Here is a 25,051-nt window from a genome sequence, read left to right as displayed (position 1 = left end):
AGTGTACCTACTCTCAGATTCCATCATGTTGAGCTAATTGACCTAGTTTGTTCACCTTTCAGTACTAAAAATAAGTACTGTAAAGTGTCCACTTCAAATTAACATTTTTCTTTAAAGTAAATGTCCAATTGTTATATGCAATTACTGTATGCAGTGTGGTTCAGTTCTACCTCCTCCTTCTAGAACTTTTATATAACCTATATCCTGTAGCCCATTGTACATACTGTAGAAAGATATGCTGTAATAATGCATTTAATTTCATGTAATAATTAGGCATTAGCACATTAATATACAGATTGTTACTTGGCAATATTTTTGCATTTATTGTTTTGTGTAAAGTATAGTTTTTTGGACAGATAAACAGAAAAGCACACACTCAGCAAGTCTTGTAAAATTAACAATAATTTAGGTGACCTTTTAATGCCTGTGGCTGCCTAAAATGTAATATTAGACAAAAGAATATGACATCATTTATTTAGACTATCAAAAAGACTTTGATAAAATTCAACACCAAAAATCAATTCTGAAACTAGAAGCTATTTACATTATAGAAACTTTTAAAAAATAAATTTCAAGTTGTTTAACTGAAGAATGATGTACTAGAGTTAAGGTCATCAATGTAGTCCCGCAGGTTCCTGTCCTTAGTCCATTATTTCTTCTAACTTGTATTAATGGCATAGATTCTAGTATAGTTAGCAACCTTGTGAAAATCACAGTTGATATTAAAACTGAACTAGAGGGATAGCAAGTACCAAGGAGACAGTGAAAACAATTAAAAAATGGGCGAATACTTGGCAAATGCAGTTAAACTTTGCAGAAATGTGCAAAGTTCTATATGTAAGGGAAAAGGAGAGGAAGTTAGAAATACAAAGTGAGAGAAACTCTCTTGCAGGAAGCAATCTCTGAAAGGGATTTTAGAGTTTACTTTGAAGCAACATTCTCAACAGCTAGACAATTTGCAGAAGCAATTAAAAGACAAGTAGAATGTTAGGTGACATTGGAAAAAGTGTCAGACATAAATTAGGGGATGTTGTTCTCAATAATTTTATTGCACTACTCTGGTCACAGCGATACATCAAACACATCATTAGAAGCTGTGCAAAGGAGGGCAACCAAGTGCATCTGAGAAATCAGTGGCAAGTCCTGCTCTGACAGCCTCAAAGAATTAAAACTGTTTTATACTTGAGCAGAGAGGACTACATGGATTACTAATCCAAGTCTTTAAAAAGCTAACAATAAAAAATGTCTTTCAGTTAAATAACTAGTAAAGTACTCGAAGATACTGGAAAAATTCAAGGAAAAGTGTATTTCAGACAGAAGCCAGGAAGCACTTCTTCACATAACGAGGAAAAACTACTAAGCTGTATAGTTGAAGCAGAATTCTTGACAACTTTTAAAAAGTATCTGAATGCAACACAGGGACAGTTTAGCTATTATCTAACCTAACAAGCTTGTTTGTCAGACTCTTATTTTCCTATTTAACTGTTTTACTATGAAGTAGTTAAGAATTTAACACACTGTAATGTATACCATATTTAATTTGTAAAATATTTAAACATTATGAATATATTTAAATAAAACATAAAAATTTTAGTAACAACATCATGAAAATACAGGAAGCACCCAGGATTTCTTTGTTCTTGTACCTCAATGCAAAGTGGATAAGAACAGCAGCAAATCCCACTAAAATTAAATATATTTTCTAATTTTTGCACACCTACTAATCTTTCCTTTTTTATTTTCTTCTGTTTGTTTCTTTCCTCTAGAATGCAAAGATGTGAATAAAGTGGCTTACTGCCCACTGGTGCTGAAGTTTAAATTTTGCAGCCGAACCTACTTTAGGCAGATGTGTTGTAAAACCTGTCAAGGCCACTGAACCACAGACATAAGGAGAGACAGAGAAACTGTATGCAACATCCTCATCATTTTCATTACTATTATTAAAACCAGAGAAAATGACAGTAAACTCTGAATATGCTTTTTATCCTGTGGAAGTTTCAACCACTGGTCAGCACCTGCTGATGAGATTTCAACTTTATTTTACTTCTGTGAAGTGGGATTTTAGATTTTTCTGTTTTTTTAATCCAAAGTGCTGGACACATCACATTGAGAAGGTATGCAAAAGAAAATGAACATCTATATCACAATACAAGCAAACCAATAAATGTACAGTATTTCTTTTTTTAAATTGTTACCAACAGCATGGTGATATGTAGCGCATGGAACAGGTTTGATTGTAGATTTCACTGATGCATTCATTTCCACTGTTTGTATGTATATGCATGCATACATGTGTATGTAAAGTAACTCTGCCTGTGGGCTATGATATATATATATATATATATATATATATATATATATATATATATATATATATATATATATATATATATATATATATATATACACACACACACACACACACGCGCGCGCACACACACGCACACACACACAGTATTGTATATTTGTATGGTGCTATATAAACATATATATAAATCTGCCTTTCCCGCAGTTGAGTATAAAGGTAGAAACAACCAAATTACTCATTTCTTCTTTTGGTGGACAGCTGTATAACAGTGCGATCAAAGGCCGTAGAAGACAATTCTGTGTGTTGCAGGAAGTTGAGACTGTATAAAGTTATTAACTATGACATTCCATCCACTTTCCAATTTACCACTTTTGCAATGAAATCTGTAAGGAAAAGTAATGTGTAAAGTGTAAAGAAAGCAGTAGTTATATAGTATGTACTTGGACTGTATTTTTTTATTATAGCTCACTGTTTTATTTGGCATGCTCAAACACAAATGCTTATATCAGAACATGCATAACAACTCTCATGTCAGTTTGTTGATGCAGGTCCCTACTGTTTAGTGGATACAAAAAAAATGAAGTGAATAACTAAAACTGCGGTGGGTTGGCACCCTGCCCGGGATTGGTTCCTGCCTTGTGCCCTGTGTTGGCTGGGATTGGCTCCAGCAGACCCCCCGTGACCCTGTGTTCAGATTCAGCGGGTTGGATAATGGATGGATGGATAACTAACATATGGAAAACAGCCTACAAAAGTTGGTGGATCTTGCTGTTATAGGCAGTCCAATTGTGCTTTAGAATAATGAATGCCCAGGGCTAGAATTATGTCACAATGGATTTCCTTCTGTTAATGTCAAAACCTTTAAAGTCATTCTAAGTGTACTGCTTTTCAAATAGGAGACCGCCATGTTAGATGATCCACACTGAAAACCAAAGGTATAAATAGACTTCCTGTGTGTTTACATAGGACAGATTATAGATGAATATTGAAATTTAAAAAAAAAATTGCTTCAAATGCTGTTTCAGCTTTATATTGGTAGACAGTGCTCAGAAGACAAAATTCTAAAAGACAATAGGTTGGATCATGTCAATAAAGAAAAAAGAAGTAAAATAAAAAAATACATAATGCTATGGTGAAAATTAAGATGAAACAAGACACTTGCACATAACTTTTAATTGCAAAACTGCAATGTAATGTATGTACATATGCATATATATATATATATAACTATAGTTAAAAAATCATTAACAAAGAACAATCATGTTGTAATATTTGTGAAACTGAAGTCCTTGTTCCTGCATAAAAAGGTGATTGAAGATAATAAATCACACCACAAATGAAAATAAAATAACATAAAAAGAATGCTTATTGAAAATGAAATGATTTGAAACAGGTACTTGGTGAATGTGCATTTATTGTTCAAATGTGCCTCTTTTTTGTGCAATGTTAGTAAGAAAAAAAATTGCAGAAGTAATGGCACTTTAAAACATAAAGTTCCTGAGTATACATGAGTTACAGTATGTATACTAACGGCTAATAATCATAATTTGAATAGTGATTGTTTTGAGGCATCTTCTAAAAATTAAAATTGTCAATAATAAAAATGCAATTTCTTTCAGCAGCAAATGTGAATAAGAAAGGATATGAAATCCTGTCTCAAGAAAGGGATACAATTATTTTTTGTGTATGTATGCCTAGTGTTAAAGTGCTGACATTTCAGAAGTTTACAGCATTTCGGCTCACAATTAAGAAACTTTGTCCATAAATGCATTTTATTGTAGACTTACTATCAGCAGTTTAAACCTGTGGATTCATCTGATGCTGGATCACTGAATCAGGATCTTGCCCATGCAAACAAATGCATCATATAAGATTATGAAAATTGAAATATGTACCTAGTGAACAATATTCTGACATTGGTGTGGTTCTACAACTGTGCAATTACTGTTCATTACACATTATAATAATTGTTTATGTTGTATTTTACTAAAATATTTAAATTGTCAATGTCAAGAAATGTCATCATCATTCTTCTTTGTTAACTTACTTCATTGTAGATTAGGATATTGTGAAGGCCACATCTCTGATGTTTGAGCCCCTTTGTATGCCTCTGTGTTGATCAACTCAATTCTTGTGTCTCATTGTCCAAATTATGTGCATACTCACTCTTTTGCTGCTACCTCTTGAAAGCTTGTTTTAGTGTGGAACCAATGGTATATCCAATGTATGCTTCATGGTGCTCAATATAAATTGCTGATTTCAACAGCACGTTTAATTTTCTAAATAAGACAAAGTTGGCAGAATTGGTTGAAATATAGGGTTATTGAATTCCAAGACTTATTATCTATTATTAGTTTTTAAAATTTACAGAAATACGTCTCCAGGCATATGGGGTTCGTCGCTCCATTTGTCAAAAAAAATGACAGGCTTCTATTACCTCATAGTTGGTATTGACATAGTAATGGCCTGATTCCATTTTTTTCTTGACTCTTTGAATGGTGCTATCACAGATATCATGAACTTGCCCTTAGAGGCGACTCAACATAGAACTGGACACATGTTGATTATAAATGGGACCGAATGCACATAGAAGGGACCATTTCTCATAAATTTAATTTTACATTCAAAATGATTTGTTATTGCTGCTGCTACTTTGAAGTCACAGTAAAAATCCCTGCAATATCTTTTGATTAGTGGCTTAGTATTCAAGCAACAATGGACACTGTGGACCAGTTCAAGATACAAGCTAAGGGAAACCCCCTTATACACACAAAGCTTGCATAAGGCTTCAATAGCAATTTCCGTGGTGTGTAACTATGAAGCCTGGGAAGAGGGCCTTTCTCCAAATTTTCATGTGGAGGTGCATTTATGGTTGTGCATCCACTTATTTACTTAACTTCATGAATGTGTCAAAAGATACCCTTACTTTACGGTAAAAAAATACTTTTGTATTATTGTGATTAATTCTTTGTATTTTATATTCAGTATTAATGTTAATACACACTGTTACTAAATATTTTTCCATGTGTAAATTATATGCTAATTTATTGCAATGTTTTATGAAATATGTATTTCACTGCAGACAAATGGAGTTTAGGGTAGCTAATGCAGTGACTTTCACAAAGACCTGTTTTAACATAGTCTAAATAGAACCACAAAAAATACAGTTTGTTATATATTGTTTATATTTAATTTGTCTCATTATTAATGAATGGTGGTATGTAAAAGTCTGAAAAGCCCTAATTTAACAAATTAAGAGTGGTTGCATTTGTCACTGTGTTTTTCAGTAAACTAAACAGAATCCAGAATGGTTCACAAATTAAATAATGGAACTGTAGATGTTATGCATGATATGTTTTATCAGTAGTGTATATATTTACTCCATGTATATATACTACAAGTAAATACAAATGTGTTTTAAGGTATGGAATATGAATGATGGTCAAAAATACAAACATTTCAATACAAAAAATAAAGTCATTTTTCTTGTGGAAAATTTGAAAGCATATACCTCCTCTAACTTTATTACTCTACAGTATAAAAATCATTGCAGAAGCACCAAAGCTCAATGGGCTGCACCAGGGACTTCTACTTGCCTCAGTGACTCCCAGGTCAGGCATCTTCTGTACCTCTAGGTCAACTTCAGGCACAAAACACAGAGTGCAATAGTGAGCAGTTGATCCTGCTCCTTCCTGTCTGTTTTTATGCTCCATAATATCTGCTTTAATATTCAATTGAAACATTTCACCAATAGGATCCATTTAGGGGACGATAGATGGATGTTTTACAGTGTTTATTTCTGAACAGATTCAGTATCTGTTTAAAGGTTTCTATCATAAATGGAATTATTTGATCCATAAAGATTTCTTTGGTGATTCATCTGCATGCAAACACTATCACTAGATCCTATGCAGTGGTTTAAAAATTACTTACCCCAACATGTTAGCTGGCATACCTAAACAGACTAGCAGTATGAGGAGCAAGCTAACAGAGCTACCAAACTGGCTGCTAATTTACAGGTTTAGCACAATGTAATTTTCCAGCCTTCTGCTATTCAAAGTGCCAGCTCAAAGACAAACTATCTGTTTGTATATAGATTGCTAAATAAAGCAAGCATTCTTGGAACAGATAAGTCATTCATTCACACATTTTCTCACTCATGAGACAATGGACATGTCAGATACTCTTTCACAAAGGTGCAAGTATTTCACATCCTTGCGTGGAGAATATTTCCATTGATTCTCTGACTTTGATAAAGATGAGAGGCCTCTAACTCTGGTTTCACATTCTCTGACTTTTGACTATGAGATGGAACCACCAGAAATGCAGATAGAGCCGATCTCTCTGCTGTGTGATGCAACCCTGAAGCCAAATTTCACTCAGTAAAACTGGATGAATTCTATACATCACTGAATGAGCCCAAGTTTTGCTACAATTGATGGTGCCACACAAAATATGCTGGTGTACTTTGGATGTACTTCCATGTATGAGGAAACATTCTGATTGCTGGACTTCAGCAAATCACATAACAGACCACAGCTGAGTGATCACCACTTGAGCGCTGAATTACAGACTGCCACAACACAGACTACGATGGATTTTGATTATCTTGCAGAAAGAGGAGATCAGCTGTATGACCCTCATTAACTGGTGAGTTTTTTTAATCATGTTTATTTATGTCTTAAAGTAATAAGTCTATATTTATATACAACCTAGGCTATCTGTAACACCAAACTGAAGTACAGTAGCCTGATATACAGTTTCAGATCTTTTTGTGGCCCTTGGAGTTAAAAAGTTTGCCCACCCCTGACAAGAGTTGTAGAAATGTATGAGAGAATTTAGCTTGGTATTTTAGGGACAAGGTTCTTCTGTGTCCATGTATTAAGTACTATGACCAAAGTGGATCTAAGAAATGCATACGTTTTGTGGAGAGGGAGGTTAATAGAGGACAACATTCAGCATTACCTCTGGGGTTTGTCTCTATGGCTTGGCAAACACCCCGATGATTTTTTTGTTAAAGACATTTTTAGTGACATTCTGTAAATGTATGGCCTGGTTTATGGTGGCAGGATACTCATTCTCCCAGCTCCCATTATAAACACATAAGACTAAGAGAAAATATTCTGGTAAATTAGAGAAATACAAGCTTCTTTGGGTTGGTTTATGGGGTATTATATTTGTAGGAAAGGTCTTATCATGGACCAAAGTAAGGTGCAGGCTACTTATATAAGTAAAGCAGATCAAATGTAATGTTTTTTGATTTTGCAAATTATTGTCACTGTTTTCAAATTCTTTGCTGTTAGTAAAAAGAGAATGTCTCCAAGCTACTGGGCAAAAGGTATAGTTCACTTCACAAGACTTTCAGTTTGGGGTTCCATCACTTTTTGACTGTCTGGAGTTTATCTTGTTTTTGCAATTCTTTTTTTAAAATGTGTGTAGTATTATTCATTTTGAAGTTGTCATATACTTATCACTGGCTATTTTGTATTGTTTTGTGAATGACTGTTGCCATATTGTTTATCATTCCAAAGTACTACTGATGGCCTCATGAGCTACATCGGCTAATGTCTTTTATCATGGCACTGTGTTTATAAAACAGTGGTAGAGGTAGACAAGAAGAATTTAGTGTAAGGACCTTTCTCCTCTATTTTCTCAACTTCCAGTTTTGCACTTTAGATTTTGGATTTTTTCTGTGACATTTATGAAAGGCGATATTCCTTTATGCAAATGTTTAGGGCTATGAATCGTAGATTCTGATATATGCAATAATGGCATGTTTATTGAGGTGATCATTAAGCTGCATAATGACTGCCTTCTCTAGAATTTTACTTAAGAAGGGCAGGTTAGAAATAGGTCTAAAATTTTCAAAAGCAGAGGAGTCAAGATTATTTTTCTTGAGTAGGGGTTTAATTACAGCAGTCTTAAAACAGTCTGGGAAGACCAACCATATCTAATGACGAGTTCACTATGTCAAGAATACTATCAATTATAACACCCGGTACTTCTTTCAAAAAACTTGTTGGTATTAGGTCAAGGACGCAGGTGGAGGGTCTCAGTTGAGAAATTATTTTATATAAATCAGGTAACTCTATCCTGGTGAAAGAATGTTATTTGTTTATAATAAAGGGATCAGTATTGGGGAGATGTACTATATTTTTTCTAATATCATTAATTTTTTTATTATAAAATACAGCAAAAGCCTCACAAGTTTCACTGGAAGTATTTTGGAGGCATTCCATTGAGTGACCTGGGTTTAGCAGAGAATAAGACTCTGGGATTACTAGCATTGTTATTTACAATTCTAGAGAAACAGCATCGCCTCTCAAGACGGACTATGTTGTTGTATTCTGTTATTTTAACCTTCAATATCTCAAAAGGCAGCCCTGGCATCTATTCTCTGTCCAAGACTGCAGATAAATCACAGCTTCTTTAATATAATGGTCTTTTGCTCAGTTCTTTTGAACAATTTCTGAATTACATACTGGTTTTGTCGAAATTGTTTTCTTTTTGATCCTTTGGTTATGAATGTAGCTTTGTTTTATTCTATGTCTCTTCTCCTGATCCATCCCTTTCCCGTGTTAATTGCTATCTTTTAACACAACAGTTTAACTTTCTTATTGATTATTTGTTTACAACCTCAGCCTCTATTTTTACTATTCTTTTTGTGTGTTCCTTTGCTCTTTTTTCTAACTATATTAATGATTCAAATTCTATTACATCATCCCTTTCATTTTTTCAGCTTTGTTGGAAATTCATTAAGACCATGTCTGTTTTTCTTGGAATATTTTTTTTTATATAAAATGAATCCTTATTTTTTAGTTTGTGTGTTTTTGTGTTTCATGGCCACTGCTGTTTTGTGTTTCTAGATTTCATGGCTGCCTCCATTTTGTGTGGCTAGTTGCTATGATGTTGTATGGTTTCTAAGCACATAATGTACATGCCATGTGATATGTGACATTATGGCAGCCATGATATATAGTTCAAGATGACCAATCGCAATATATACAGTATAAAAATTGTATAAGCTACATTTAAAAATAACACAATTAAAACTATGAAAGAAACAAAATCCAAAAGAAGGGAAACAGTAATAACAGATCAAATGGCCTTAATTTTATCCATTGCAAAATTATAGGACCTATACTTAGACAAATTACATGACTATTTACATGAAAACAATATAATAAAAACAGCCAGCATGGGTTTTTGAGAAGTACCTTCTACGAAATCTATAGGACTTTTGGAAAGGGCACTTGCAATAGTAGAAAAAAAGGAAAGCGTATGGTTTAAGTCACTAAGACTTTCAGAATCCCTTTGGCACAGCTCAGGCCCAAAGATTTATTGTGACTATAGAAGCCATTGGCATCTACCTGGTACTGTTTAGGAAAGGTTAGGGTTAGGGAACACTCAGCTATAGTACCACCCAGCAACCCCTGGTGTCCCTGCACCCTGTGCCTTCAATTGTTTCTTATTGGCAGAGGTTCAGGCGACCCTGATAAATGCTGATTCATCTGCTCTCGCCCAGGGTCAACAAAACATATTTCCATCCACATCACACTTCTTTCTTTTCCTTGAAGGTACCCTGTCATCAAGTACATTCCACACACCTACAGGGGATTGTACCCACAATGGTGCCCTCCAGCTTCACAGCTTGCAGTGTCATGGTAATATATGGAGTATAATGTCATGGTCTTGTACACCTTCGTACCTTTCCCATACCTGTTCTAACACAGATGTAAACTGGCAAGCCTCAAGAGCAAAAGCAGATAAAGAACAGGAAGGAGATATCTTTGTCTAAGTACAAGTACAAGACAGAGCCAGGAATCAAATTATCATGTAACAAACCCCCCTGCACAAAGCAAAATTAATTAAAGCTTTTCAAAACCAAGCTAATAAAAAGAGCTTGCAAATGGTTATAGCTGATATCCACAAGCTTTGATTCAGTGTCCCACAAGGTACCAGCTTAAATAGCAGCTTACTTATGACATTATGGTAATGGTTCATCTACCCACATGCATACCACTCATGCATAATGAGTAATTTTGGCAGTTCTCCCCACATACGCATGGGATGTTCATAGGCTGTATTCTTTCAAAAACAATCAATAATTGATGATGTTTGCAGGCTTTTAATCGCCCAAAAACTGTGATTTTCATGCAGTGTTGTAAGGTTTATCACAGTACAATGTACTGGCTTGTGAGGTTGATCTTGGTCTTAATCAACAGGTTGTGCCTCAATACACACAACACGATTCGTGAATTGGTACAAACAGGGCACAGCGGGATCAAAATTGGCCTTCAAGTCTGTCTCACGACGGGCAAAGATGTTGCCCTGCACCTCAGTGCACCTGGCTTGACAGGAAATGCATGGTCATGCACCCTGCTGACATGTAACGTAACTGACGCGACACTTTGCCAAGCAATCGTGCCACAGGTCTGACACAAAACCTTGGCATCAGAACACTATAACAGTCACCTTGGTGGAGTGACCAGGGTGCTGTGTTTCTTGAGAGGCAAATACGCCACTTGCATTCATGTGACATACCAGACATGAAAAGAAACATACCGACAGGGGCTGATAATGACTTGCATTACCCTGGCCAGCTCATTCTTTTCATTTCACATGTAAGTCTGAGACTCCTAAACCCCAACAAAGACCTGACTGCTTTTTAGCTCATGTAAAAGGTAACAATATCCTTAGAGTGAAAGTGGTTCCTGTATCTCTTCATGGCCGCATACATAAATGCTCCCTGGGAAATGCATTGCACAGCATACCAATGAGGAGAAGAAGACCAGTGCCATCTGGCAACCGTCAACTACAACATATGCAGTTCATCGCAAAACAAAGACACAACACCATGCCACGATGAAAATCAAGACCCACCACCAATGCTCACTGTCACACCAAGCAGGGGAAACACTTCTTGAACTTACATGACACTTCCACATCACAAACAACTCCAACATCTCAACAACACAAAACACGCCAGGCTGTAATTATTACTGATGAGGCTTTGATGCTTTCAAAACTAGCTAGTTAATAGACATAATATGATACACTTCCCAAGGCAAAGTAGGCATCCATTTTTACACTGCTACTCGAGTCTATAAAGCAGTCTTGTAAACTTTCTATCTGGTGTGTACTTTGACTTACATACTTTCACATCACCTAATACGTTTCTTGTCAGACTTTTTTCTTGACCGGTCATCATATTATATCATTACTTCCTACTTTTGTGTTTGATGCTCTTTCCTTTTTTTGAATAAAACATTTCTTTCATTTAATGACCTCTGACTTCCTTTGCTACCCCATTTTATTAGAGGACAATAGGTTTGCGTGTTGCACTAGTCTAACATAACTCAGTCTAATATAACTAAACTGTGCGTGCTGCTTGGTGGTCTTGCAGCTGCTTTGCTGTACAGATGGTTGTCAGAACTACTGAAGAGATTTTTCTCTTTTCCTTATTGTTTTACGTTATATTTACTAAATGGTGTTTTGCAATTGCAAAAGCTGGGAAAAGATTATTCGAAAATTAGTCCAAGATAGAACTGTGCAGGGGATGGGCCCACACGGCATCAACTAGAGAGACAGAAACCCACACAAGGGATTGTGGTACACTTTAGTATGTTAGAGTGGTTTAGGAAGGGCACTGGGAGATACACATTAACACAGAAACAAGAATATCTGGAGAGCTAGTTCTCTGTGTGTCTGTGGTGGGTTTCCTACAGGTGCTCTGGTCTCCTTCCTAAAGACATGCAGGTTAAGCTCGTCGGTGATACTAAACTGACCCTGCAGTGGACTGGCACCCTGCCTTGTACCCAGAGTTACCAGGAGTGGCTGCAGTCCTCATGTGACCCTGTATTGGGTTAGGTGGGTTAGAGAATGTTATGCAACAACTGCAGCCTCCCAAACTCAAAATGTTTTCTCACACAGAAGTAAGAACAGAAGCAACCCTCACTGGGGAACCAAATCATTTCAACCACATACACAGTAGCTTAGTAAGCTAAGCAGAACTTTATCAAATGATATCACTTTATAGAGATTTAAGACAAACACACACAAGTTGCAAGTGACCTCAGACGTAATATCCTGATCACCTGTATTTGACCAATGGGTGTGTCTTATAAAGGGCGTGGTTTCTAAATGGGTGTGGCTTCAGATTTGGCATGTATTTGTTCCTTCCATTTGTTCTCAGCCTCTTCATCATAAAGGTAGCAGCTATCATCATTGCCTGCAACAATCAAATGAAAAAACTAAGTCTTCGAAATGCATGTTTTATGTGGAATCATTGATGCAACTGGACGTTTCATCTAAAGCCACTTCCTCATGCCTGGAAATTAGCCAGCATTATGCAGTCATGTAAAGCAGATGACAGCAGCAAATGAGGTAGGATTCCTTTTCATGTTTTGCACTTAAGATCTAAAAGAAGCAAACACATGCTCATTTATGCAGAACATTGCAATTCAAAGTTAGGGGGCTTCTCAGGTTTTATCTTCTCTATGAAACATTACTGTACTTTGCAACCAAGTGTTTTGTGAGTCAGTAGACAGGACACTATTGAGCACTGAGATGCTTTTGTGTCAAGCGACATGTTACACATCCGTGACATCGAGATGAGAGAAGAAGAGACACTTCAGTATGTTATCTATAAAGCAATGTGACACTTATCATTGTGGCCGTCTCCAGACTTCGGAGGTGGGAGACATTCCTGACATCATTTAAGGGTTAGGGTTGAGTGTGTTGCAGTTTTCTGATTTTAATTGTAAGATCTTTGACACACTTGGAGTAATTTCAGTAAATTAGTCCTGTTCCATGCTGCGCTGCTTCCACAGGTTTGTGGTCAGACGGACAGAATGTTTTACTTTGTAACTGCTTTTATGGTTATAAAGGATTTCTACCTTTTTTAAACTAAATTTAGTGAACATGTTATACATGAGCACCAATCTGCCGTTGATAATTTACATATTACTTTAGCTGTTACTGATAAAAAGTGTCTGTATTATGCCATGAAATTTATCAGTAAAATTGATACAGGGCTGTGGCGACCTGGGGGCTGTTCCAGAAGAAGGGGGTAACCCTGTGTAAAAATAGAGAAACAGAGCAAAAGATTGGTTAGGGAACTCCAGATACTCTGTTTAATTATTCTAATAAACAGAGGTTGTTTTCAATTACATCAATAAAATCATAAAATGGGTGACTCCGCCATCTGGTGTATTGCCATCTAGGCTTATTATAGTGCACTTCTGGTCCTTGAATGAACCTACACTTCCAGGTCTGCCTCAGCTAATTTAGCCATCAGGGCAGAAGGGGTGGGACTTCTGTGCTTATCCAGGAAGTGATGTCACTGCACCTTTCATGCCTCATCTTCTGCTCTACAGAGGGAAAAGAGAACATGTGACTAACCGACTTACACTGCCCCATTGTGGCGGGTTCCTTACCTTCTTGTGGCTGTGAAGGCAATCCTCTAGTGTACGTCCTGGACACCTGGATGGGAAAATTTTGGACTATTTGATGTGCACATTCCTAAAATTCACCAAATGCCAGTTCTTGGACGATACTTTAGGGCAGGGGTCCCCAACCACCAGTCCGCGACCCACTACCGGGCCGCAGCCGTCTGGCAGCTGGGCCGCGATGGAACTGCCGGCAACGGAGACTCACTCAGACTTTTCAGAATGCTTGGTGGGCGGGGCTTTGCAGCGACCTAGAGAGAGGAGAGAGACCGAGGTGAGAGAGTATTACAACAAAGTATTTTTACGGTCCTGACAGTTTCCCCATATGACACGAGACTATAGAAATCTCGTTACTACGAAGTACATTCAGCAGATGCTTTCATTACAACGAGGTGACCTTGAAATGCCTGAATGAATCATCCACAGAGCAGTTAGATCTGTGGCCGCAGCTCAGTTGTACACATTTAGGCTACACAACGATCCCCAAACAGAAACATTGTAAAAAAAAAAATCTTTCTTTGAACTTTCCTCGTACTGTTTTTTTTTTTTTTAATGTTTTTGTTTTCTTTGGTTTTCAGTGATACCTTTTGCTTATTGCTTGTCAACATCTGAAAAACATCCATTGGAATTTAACTCATTGTCACCCTCCTATAGAAACGGCAGACACGAAAAAAATGATAACAGTGTTAATGTTTGTGATGTGCAATCTGTTGGAATGGCAAATGCAAAGCATATGTCTTAGTTATATGCAAAAAAAGATGAAAAATCTTGGGTTGCAAACGTATGCGAACTGCTTAATAATAATAGAAATGTTATGTAAATTGTGTATAAAACAAACCCCCCCCCCGAGACCCACCCCCGCCCCCACCAACCGGTCCGTGGAAAAATTTGCATCTAATAAAGTGGTCCTTGCTGTCAAAAAGGTTGGGGACCACTGCTTTAGGGTATTAAATAAGAACAAAAGTCACTAAGGGCCTGCATTACTTTTACATTTAATTTACAAGAATAGGCAGAAAATTAAAATATATATGTAGGAGATCAAGATCAGAACATTGAGTGAACTTTGAATGTGTTCTCATTAGTTTGAGTTTCAGGCAGTTTGACATAGTGGCTTTGGACTTTGAGCCCTGAGGTTGTGGGTTCAAATCCTGCTCTTGATACTTTGTGATCATGAGCGCTTGATCTACCTGTGCTGCAATTGGAAAAACAAACAAAGGAAATGTAAAGCAATTGTATTTCATGTGTTGTAAATCATCTTGGATAAAGGCGTCAGCCAAATACATAAATATAAACAAGTTAAAAACATGAGAGTTGCCTGGTGTTCACATTTATGTTGGGTGGTCTGGTAAACATTTTTCACAAAGATTTTCTTCAGTTGTTTGTCACATTTCTACAACATTTCCTCCCAGCTCCCCATGCCTCCTGTTTTCATTTGTTACTTAATAATTTTGTCAGTTATAGAATTTTACCGATTCTCATTTGTGAACCCGTAGTCTTGATGGACTGACTATAGGTCAACACTTAGAAAGGAAGTTGTACCAGCAGAGAAAGATGGCTCTGTTAAAATTGTGTCTGAGAAGAAAGAGGAGTCCAAGCAAATGGCATCACAATGCAGTATGGTGGTTGAAACTGAGGAGGAGAGACAAGTAAAGACACCTCCACGCCTGTCCTGGAAATCAAGTCAAGACAGATGGCCAGGAGATAACAGGGGTCACTAAGATCCAAAAGGGGACTGCCCTTCAGGAGGATATTAAAAAATGGGAGCAATGGAAGGGCAGGCTGTGTAGACTGTCGAAAAAAAGCACAAGATTGTCAGAAAGATGTCTCAAGACGTTATCATTAGGTGAATAGACGCCAAACTTGTGCAATCTGTTAAATGGCATAAGAGGAGACACTAATCTAAAATGAGAGGAGTTCAAAAAATGAGCATACGTTTGAATGGCCTTGTTCCTTGGTGGCTATTCCCTAGCAGTCTCACCAACTTTCACCCAATTGTGCAATTATTCCCTGCTTTTGGCTTCTTTTTTTGGGGGGTTAGGGTTGAATTCTTGTTTGTTACTTTTTTTTCTTTTTGTTTCTTTGGTGTCTTATCTAGATTGATTTTGAAGCAATTTATTGTAAAAGTTCTGCAAATGTATTTACTTAATTGTGCACTAAATTACTTTCTTGAAATAAATTATAAAAAAAAAGAATTGAGGGAGGGATGAATGCAGCCTAAAACAGAGAGTTCCGTAAAGAGAACTTGCTTCGGAGTGCACACCACTTCATACTGGGTTGACAGTTCAACTTTCAGAACAACAGAGACCTGAAGTATACAGCCAAGACAACGCTGGACTGGTGACGAGACCAGCCTCTGACTGTCCTTGAGTGGCGCAGGCTTAAACCCCACAGAACATCTGTGGAGAAACCTAAAGATGGCAGTTTACAGACACTTCTCATCCCATCTGAAAGGGTCTACCAAGAAGAATGAGATAGTTGCTGAAATCTCAGTGTGCAAAGCTTGTAGAGACTTACCCCACGAACAAGGGACTTCTACAAAGTACTGAATTAAGGGTCTGAATTGTTTATATGAATGAGAGATTTCAGTTTTTGATTTTAAATAAGATTGCAAACCTTTCTGAAAATGTGTTTTCACTTTGTCTTTAGGGGTTATTGTTAGTAGAATGGTGGGCATGAAACACAAACTTATCCATTTAAAATTATATCTGCAACACAGTAGAGTGTACAGAAAGTGAAGGGGACTGAACACTTCTTGATATTGAAGGTCACTCAAATGTAGATAATAGTAATAATTGAAAAGTAAACTGACTTTATGCAGCCAGTCCCATGTCTCAGTTTCAGCATCTCAGATCCTCTTAAAAATGAGCGACTAAAGAAATTCCCTGACATGTAAAGTGTAGCTGGCACCACCTTCAAGCTGCCTCGTGTTAACAGGCTACTTCACTGCCAGATCTCTGTTTTGCTTCATGGACAAGTGAGTTGATAACAATGTGTTCCAAATGATCCTGGAACCTTTTTCCTCCTGTAAATTATAGGGCATGTGTCAAGAGGCCTTCCAGCGGGCCAGTTCATGCACAACAACGCCAAGTGTGAGGCTTACACAACCATCCTTCTGGGACTCCTTTATCATTCTTATCTTTATCACTGAAAAAGTTCCATTAATTCAAATCTAGAACATCTTTCTTTTCTCAATAGCAAAGCAATTACTTCTTATCAATTTATTTATAGTTTGGACTTTCATTTTTGCAAATGCCTTTGCTAAGGAGTGCGAGATTCTTGTGGAATTGGATCATTCTTCAGTTCTCCCCACTTTTTTCATTCCATTTGCTGCAAAGCCAACTTTCTCCTCATGGCTACAGCAGAATCCCATTCAGAGCAAGTGTCTAAAAACCAAAGAAGAGCCCCCTATGTCCATCAGACTTTCACACCCCCCTCGATTCTTTGTCATCTCGCATCATATGGATGTTGATGGTGCCCTCATACACGGCAAGTGGGGCATCCCCGAAACAGCCAATGAAATGTCTGCCTGTGCTCTCTTTACAGGTTTGGTATACTCTGAAAATATTCAAGGGGCAAACATGAGGGCTAAGGACATTTCTCAAGGACAGTTAGCATTTGACACTGCTTATGTGCTGAAGAACTTTTACTCACTGCAGTAAAATCCACACTGTGCTAGTGGTAACAATTTTTATAACTATATAGTATGTGTATTTATATTAAGGAGCTGTGGGTGTTTTTTTATATATAAATTGCAAAGCATATAAGCACACATTGCTTTTAGCAGTTCTTCCTCCTCTTTGGTATACACAGGTGGACGAGATCACATTCTACCTTAGTGAGTCCCGTTCACTGGCCACTCAGTTTAGGAATTAAAATCTTCGGATTTCAGCAAATGTTTGGCAAAGGAATCCCAAATGAATATAACTGGAGTGCATGGAGAGCAACAACTTCTGTTTGACACTTTCAAAATCTAATATAAGTGTGGTGGGCCTACATTCAAAATGTAATATACATTAAAAATATAATATAAGTGTGGTGGGCCATGGTGACAGCTTCAGGTACTTGAATTTGGTACACTAGCTGTGTGAGGTATGAACTGGGGGCCAGTTGAGTTTAGCCTGCTCCCAGTCCTGCCAGAATAAGTTCTGGCTGCTGGCACCCTGCATCGGAAATGCTAACTTTAGAAAACAAATGCATAATCATCTGACTTTTCTGTGTCTGTCACATGCAAAGTGACAAACGATGCCATCGACATCAATGTGTAAGTCAACCAATCAAAGCAGAGTGTTAACATTTGCAGTCCACCATCTATTGGAATGTATTTTATAACGCATGTAGTAAAAAAATGCATTGCATTTGTCATTCCAACAGATGGCATATTACCAGCATTTGCACTGCTTTCACAAATCTTATAGCAGGTGGCACATAACACAGACTGGATGGGCACACAGGCATGTGTCCTTTTTTATTAAGTTGAATAAAGTATATATTCACTGTATAGATAGATAGATAGATAGATAGATAGATAGATAGATAGATAGATAGATAGATAGATAGATAGATAGATAGATAGATAGATAGATAGATAGATAGATAGATAGATAGAATTGGCTTTTTACAGAAGTTCCTTAAATAAATAGGTAGATAAATAAATTACTGTACTGTAGCGTGCGGCCGGGGCTCGACGCCTCCACGCTGAGAAGACCGGGGGAGCAAGTGGGGCCAGAGCGTTACCTCCCCCAGGACACTAGATGGCAACCCCCCCTGGGTTGCAGCGGTGCCTCAGACTCCTGCAGGGCTGCATGGGAGTTGGAGTGTGGTGCAGCCCTGTTGGGATCCACAGGTGCCACCAGAGGGTGCTGCATCAGGAGCTGCTAAGCCCTTATGGGCATTTCTTCAGCCAAACCCGGAAGTGCTGCCGAAAACGAGTAATCAAGCACCTGGAGCACTTCCGAGTGCGTTATAAAAGGAGCCAGCAGCCACTACTCAGGGAGCCAGAGTTGGGAGGAGGAGCAACAAAGCTTGACCCGAGGAGTGAAGGTGGAGAAAGATAAAGAGAAGAGACGTATTGTGCTGTCTTGTGCTGGGACTCTGTGAGGACTGTGTTATACTTGTGGGGAACAGGGAAGGCGTATCCCACAAGGGAAACAAGGAAAAATAAAACCTGTGTGCCGTGAACTTGTGTCCCACGCGTGTCTATGTTGGGTTAAGCTGGCAGTGCCAGCCTGGTGGACCACAGTACACACACATTCATCTGAACACACACCAGAATGACTAAAAAGGAAGACAATTTTAAAAAGAAAGAACAGTTCTGACTTGGTTGTCACAGTCACAGTGAGGCATTATGCAGATGTATTGCTCTTGATACAAATGACCCCCAGCAGCATTTCTTGACACACATCTACTTAACAATTTGTTCACTGAAAGTCCTCAGTGTTAGTGTGTTAGAGAGAAAAGGATGTGCAGCATTGTTCATAATGACACTCAGTTTTGTTTTAATTCTCTCCTTTGTTACTACCGCATGGGGGTCCAGAGTGCATCCAGTAACTGAACCTGCCCTTTTTAATTAGTTTGTTGATTCGGTAGGCCTCTTTTGAAGTGATGTTACCAGCCCAACACACCACCGCATAGAAAACCATACCAGCCATCACAGAGTTATAGAAGATGTAAAGGATGTCACTTCCCACATTAAAGGGATGCAGCCTTCTAAGGAAAAATAGCCTACTCTGCTCTTCTTAAAAAGTTCTTCTATGTTCCAAGACCAGTCCAACTTCTCATTAATGTGGACCACCAAGTATTTGTAGGAATGGACCACCTCTGTGCCCACTCCCTAATTGGTGACCAGACATTAAGGCTCTTTGTTGTGGCAAAAGTCAATAACCACTTCCTTGGTTTTTCTGATCATAAGATGCAGACAATTCTCTTTGCCTCGAGAAACAAAGAAAAAATAGAAAAAAGTGGACTCATCACTGGCCATTCCAGATTGATCAGTAGGAATTGTTGATGCAGTAGGAATGGTGTGGGGGGGGCCTGGTCATTGGGGGAATATGGCAGTGTGTGTTTCTTATGTGGGAGTGCTGCAGCTTGTTGCTGAATTAGTAGCTGACAAGGACTTCAGAGAGACGAACAGTTAATAACTGAAAATGAAAAGAGGAATCCTAATTCTTTTATTGATCTTACAGATCTGAGTCAGGCACTTAAAAAATAATCGCAATGTCTGAAATATTCTGCTGTTACATTTATCAACATGGACTGCTTATCAGAAGCAAGTTGTAAAAATTGAGTCTGTCTTTGCGTTGGCCTGCTGTCCGTGCCCAGTTCCCAACAGGTACTGCCTGTTTTCTCCTTTTGTTAAAAAGCATAGTTGAATATCCATCTTTTGAATATTCCTGTACTTTCATCGAGTTAGTTTAGTTTCCCACCAGTTGGAAGATGGTGTATGATGTTTTCTTTTTAGTCGCCTCGCTCGCACTTTCACTGATGTCAGGTCCGGGCCTTGTCACCCACCTTTCCTGCCTCTGCCTTTTCCACTCCGTCATCATATGCTCAAAAGATGGCCAGCAAGCTGGCCTCCCTTTAATATTTGTGTATGATGGTAATGGCATGCAGCTGCTCTGCTCTGTCTGAGACAAAGCTAAAGCAGAACGTCTGTCATTCTTAAGTGGTGCCTGTTTGAGAAGGACAAGTAGATGACTTGCATGCCTGGGCAGAAGTTCAAATGTACACAGGGTTAGCCTGGCGTGAAGTGAATTGTGGGCACTCAAAAGCTGCCTTAATGGCTGCAGGAACAGATGTGGACTTTCTCAATGTACAAAGTAGACGCCCAAGATGGTAGCAATTTTGATGTATACTGATTTGCATGGTTTCTAAACAAAAGCAAAAAGAAATAAATAAAAAAACAACCTGAGACGTATTTTATGTATTCAGAAGTAGCAGCCCCACTTGTATGAATTATTTTACTGAAGCTGTCTGTAAGTAAATGGTCAATAAATCGTTTCCAGATTTCAGAATACCTATTAGCTGCATTTAGCGATATTCCACATATTTTCTGCAAATGTTTTACACTATTTGACCTAAACACTCAATCTGGTCTCCTTTTCTGCAGCTCTCACGCTGCACTGCGTTCACTCCTCAGCCGTGATTATCCTGAGACACGGAGCCCATCAAAGTGTTTCCAGGACACCCTCTTCTTGACTCATTTCACATCTGTACACCAGCATCTGCCTCCCAAACTCCTCTGAATCAGCCGACAAGCTATTATTTTGTTCATAAAACAAGTTGCAGAAGCAGATTATTAGGTGTTTACCACCAGAAAAAGTGAGTAAGTATCCTTCTCGTTCAGAGGCCTTGGCTTCTTTTCCAAGTGTGCTATCAATCGCTGACCCCCAGTGACTGGAAAAACTGAGGCTGTGAGCTCGGCCTGTCGGCCTTGTGTTCCAATGGAGCTTCCTGGTAAAGGCGTCGAGAGAGCCGTAGGAGGGGGTGGCATCAGCATGACTTAGCTTTGATCGCATTTGTTATCAGTGCTTGGTGCTGTTACAGTACATAGTGCATGAGAACACTTGAAGTGGAGGAGAAACAAATGGAGACAGCAGTGCTGACGAACACAAAAGGAGTGCAGGAAGTGAGTGATTCAATGAAACTGTCAGTTAAACACATGTAAACCTAATATTAATTGTAATAGCTGGTCTATACAGGTATTATTCAATTACAAAGTCAGTATGTATTGGAAAACATCTGGGCAGGACTAGGCACAAGACATAAAGCGAGGCTGGACCAGGCCATTATACTCAGGAGGTAGTTAGGACACCGTCTAGAACTCCCAGCTGCAGCCATCGGAGGTGACCTACAAAACTAGATCTCCAGTTGGTTAACCAGCAGGAGACAAAGATTACAAAAGAGAGGAGCAAGAACAACAGTAGAGTCCCTTAGGAGTCTGTCTTTGGACAATTACTTTGTCTGATTTATCTTAATAAATCACAGATTCTGGTATAGTCAGTAAATTCATGAAAATCGCAGATGACACTAAAATTGGAGAGATGGTAGACACTGAGAAGACAGCAAAAAAAAATTCAAAAAGACCTGGATAATCTTCAAAACTGGGCAAACACCTGGAAAATGCAGTTTAATGTAAAAAAGTGCAAAGTGCTAAATGTGTGCAAAAGGAACATCAATTATAAATACAAGATGGAGGACACTGTCATGTAGGAAGCAACCTCTGAAAAGGATTTAGGGGTATCTGTTGAGACAACATTTTCATCATCTAAATAATATGGTGATGTTAATAAAAAGGCGAATAAAATTTTATATATCATAAAAACTGTTAAATATAAACCAAGGGGTGCTTAAATTATATCATGCACTAGTGAGGCCACATCTGGAGTATCAGGTGCAGTTCTGGTCACCACACTACAAGAAAGACATAGCAGCACTGGAAGCTGTGCATAGATAGATAGATAGATAGATAGATAGATAGATAGATAGATAGATAGATAGATAGATAGATAGATAGATAGATAGATAGATAGATAGATAGATAGATAGATAGATAGATAGATAGATAGATAGATAGATAGATAGATACTTTATTGATCCCAGGATACAAAGACATGTCTGTCATGGTAAGATTCATCATACTGTATGTTGCTTACTGGCAATGGTTTTGTTTTGAAAGGTCTCGTGCTCCGTTTTGGTCCAAAACTCCATTTTGATTCTCATTATCAGGTCTACTTCCTGTGTTTCTAGGGACGTGGCCTCTGAGGTTGTGACTCGTGTATAAGGATGCAATGGAATAAGAGGGTGGCTTTGAGCTCATTTTCTTATCCAATCTGTGAATGCCAAAATACAATAAGTCTTGTTAACTCTGTTACTTTTGATTTTGACCTTTTTTGCTCTTTCGACTTTGATTCCTGGTTCTCGAGTTGAGCTATGGTTTCATTTTGCTTATTATCCTTTTATTTGTTTTGTTTTGTTTTCTCACACGGAGCCTGTTCTGGTCGGTGTCTAAAGCTTTTCTGTCAGTGTGCTGATCAAACAATGGCCTATTGTGACAGATTCGGAGAATTAAACATGTTTAGCTTCAAGCAGGCTGTGTGGGGACCTAATCCAAGTCTGCATAATCCTCGAAGGCACTGATGAAGTAAATCCAGCAGAGTTCTTTCATCTTAAAAGCGACTCACGTACTCAAGGACATCAGTGGAAAGTAAGACAACGTGCATTTCAGACTGAAGCCAGGAAACACTTTTTTACACAAAGACTTGTGGAACTCTGAAACAAACCACCAAGACATGGAGTTGAAGTAGGGTTCTCAACAACCTTTAAGAAGAATCTGAATGAGATGAAGTGGCAGCTTCGCTATAAGCTAAACAAACGGGCTTGATGGACTGAAAGGTCACCTCTCGTTTGTCAAATTTCTGATGTTCTCACTTCTATTCATATATTTTAAATTTTACCACTTTGACTTCAAATTCTCTTTTCTCCCTGACTACAATTAAGGTTGGTCATTTTCACCTCGTTCCTTGTACTAATTCTGTTACTGATCTCATCACTCCATCGCTGTCCTGTTTCACAGCTGGTGTGTTTATTAGTTTCCTATCGTGCCAGTTACGACCTTATGGCTTGCCTTCACCAGCACTCTCTGCTGAACCCAATTCTCAGACTAATGCAGCCGCATTGCGCAGTAAGCACAGAAACCGGGACTGTTTAATTTGGAACCCTGAGATTGGGGCGGGGGGCTATTGAGCAATAAAACTAAAAATGAGAGTCAAATCAAGACACAATGTGTCTTTCTCAATACCTCACAGCTGTATAGTTTAGAACATTTTCTTCCATGTGACATATATTATAAATTATTCATTTCTTTTGCCACCTTGCAAGGGTTGTGTCATTAGGGGTACATGTGCCTCACAGATGTTGACCACTTTGCTTTGAATGCAGATATTAGAAAGTGAACCACATGTCACCTCATATGATGGCACAACCAAAACTTGAGTAAATCTCACTTAGAATATGAATGTTGGAGCATACAGTTTGAACCAGGCATGGAGTTGGAGCTCCTTAGCAAGCACCTTGTCAAGCACCTTGTCAATGTTAGGCTCATCTATTATGGGTGGGCTCAGAATACTAGAGTTGCATGCGCTCACCACATGGGCTCGCCATATTCATGGTGGTGTGTTGCTACTGAGACCTGTTCATTTTCACCTTGGCCTTAGCTAGACTAATGGCAAAACACTGCACTGTTTTTGTTTGAACTACGCATAAGCCATTGTGAACGTGTTGTATTTATCATCTTCTATATGTTGTGGTTACCGTGTAACTTTCAAATTGCGTTTACTTTTTGCTTTCCCCTCATGTGTATAACACAAAGCTAACACAGTCCAGATATAGCTCCTTGCAATGGTTTGTAAAATTGTCGCTCAAAAAACTGGTGCTTTGAAAGAAAACCACATGGCCTCTCTGACCCAGGCCTGGCTGGAGTTGAGATGGGATTCCAAAAGCAGTGCCTCTTCTGTAGCTTTTCCATTTTGGACATTACTACTGCAGGCCCATCAACAATACAGGCCAATACTTGTAAGAACTTTCCTTCTTCACTATGATCACTGTGATGCCAATGATCATTTGTACGTTTCATTTGAATGAACTTTCCCACAGTTTTCTTTTCACTTGTCGTTTTTGAATTTTTTCGATCAGAACAGCTGAGGAGGCCTCATTTATGTCTACCAGGTCCTTGTTTCTCCATCCAGACATGTTTCACTTTGGTTTTCTTAAAGGAGCATTTGTGTCCTAAGTACCACCTGCTTAGATCTGGGATGGAGTGAGAGATAGAGAACAGCGTGATTGAAAGGAATGGCTTGCCTGATCAGAATCTGAGTGACGAATTCTTATTTGATTTGACACTATACATGAGCCCAGAGTTGTTCATTGGTGTACCTCATTCCAGACTATCTTAAGTCAAAGGCCAGTGGCTGAGTTTCTATGAATATCTTTTTTGTATGTACGGGTGTGAAGAGACCGTCTGGTGGTGAGTTGTGGGTCGAGAGGCTAGACAGAGCCACACAAGTTGGTGATGCTGCTCTGCGAATGCTTGAAGGCTCAAGTTATCCTAAAGCGAAGACATTCGTAATTTCTGGATGAACGTTTTCTTTCCCTTGTATGAAATCTAGGAAGTTAAGCATCAAATAATTCAGTTCAAGCCTTCACTAGAAGTAGGGGTTAGAAAGAGGGACTTAAAGACAGAGAATAACTTTGTGTTGACCTTAAGGAGATTTTTCAAGAAATATGCAATGTTTCTGCA

At 38.4% G+C, this 25,051-nt stretch overlaps 1 protein-coding gene across 1 annotated transcript in view; it reads left to right on the top strand.

Moving 5' to 3' along the window:
• Positions 1–2,391, top strand: part of adamts6 (ADAM metallopeptidase with thrombospondin type 1 motif, 6) — a 330,011-nt gene extending 327,620 nt beyond the window's left edge. The window contains exon 25 of the mRNA XM_028805470.2: positions 1,767–2,391. Within this exon, the coding sequence (XP_028661303.2) occupies positions 1,767–1,876 (110 nt within the window). The 3' untranslated portion in view covers positions 1,877–2,391. The remainder of the gene's footprint in view (positions 1–1,766) is intronic.
• Positions 2,392–25,051: the final 22,660 nt, after the last annotated feature.

Source organism: Erpetoichthys calabaricus, chromosome 7 (genome assembly GCF_900747795.2).
Source record: "Erpetoichthys calabaricus chromosome 7, fErpCal1.3, whole genome shotgun sequence".
NCBI classification, from domain to species: Eukaryota; Metazoa; Chordata; class Cladistia; order Polypteriformes; family Polypteridae; genus Erpetoichthys; species Erpetoichthys calabaricus.
Note: the sequence above shows the minus strand (reverse complement) of the source record. Positions and strands in the feature narration are given on the sequence as shown.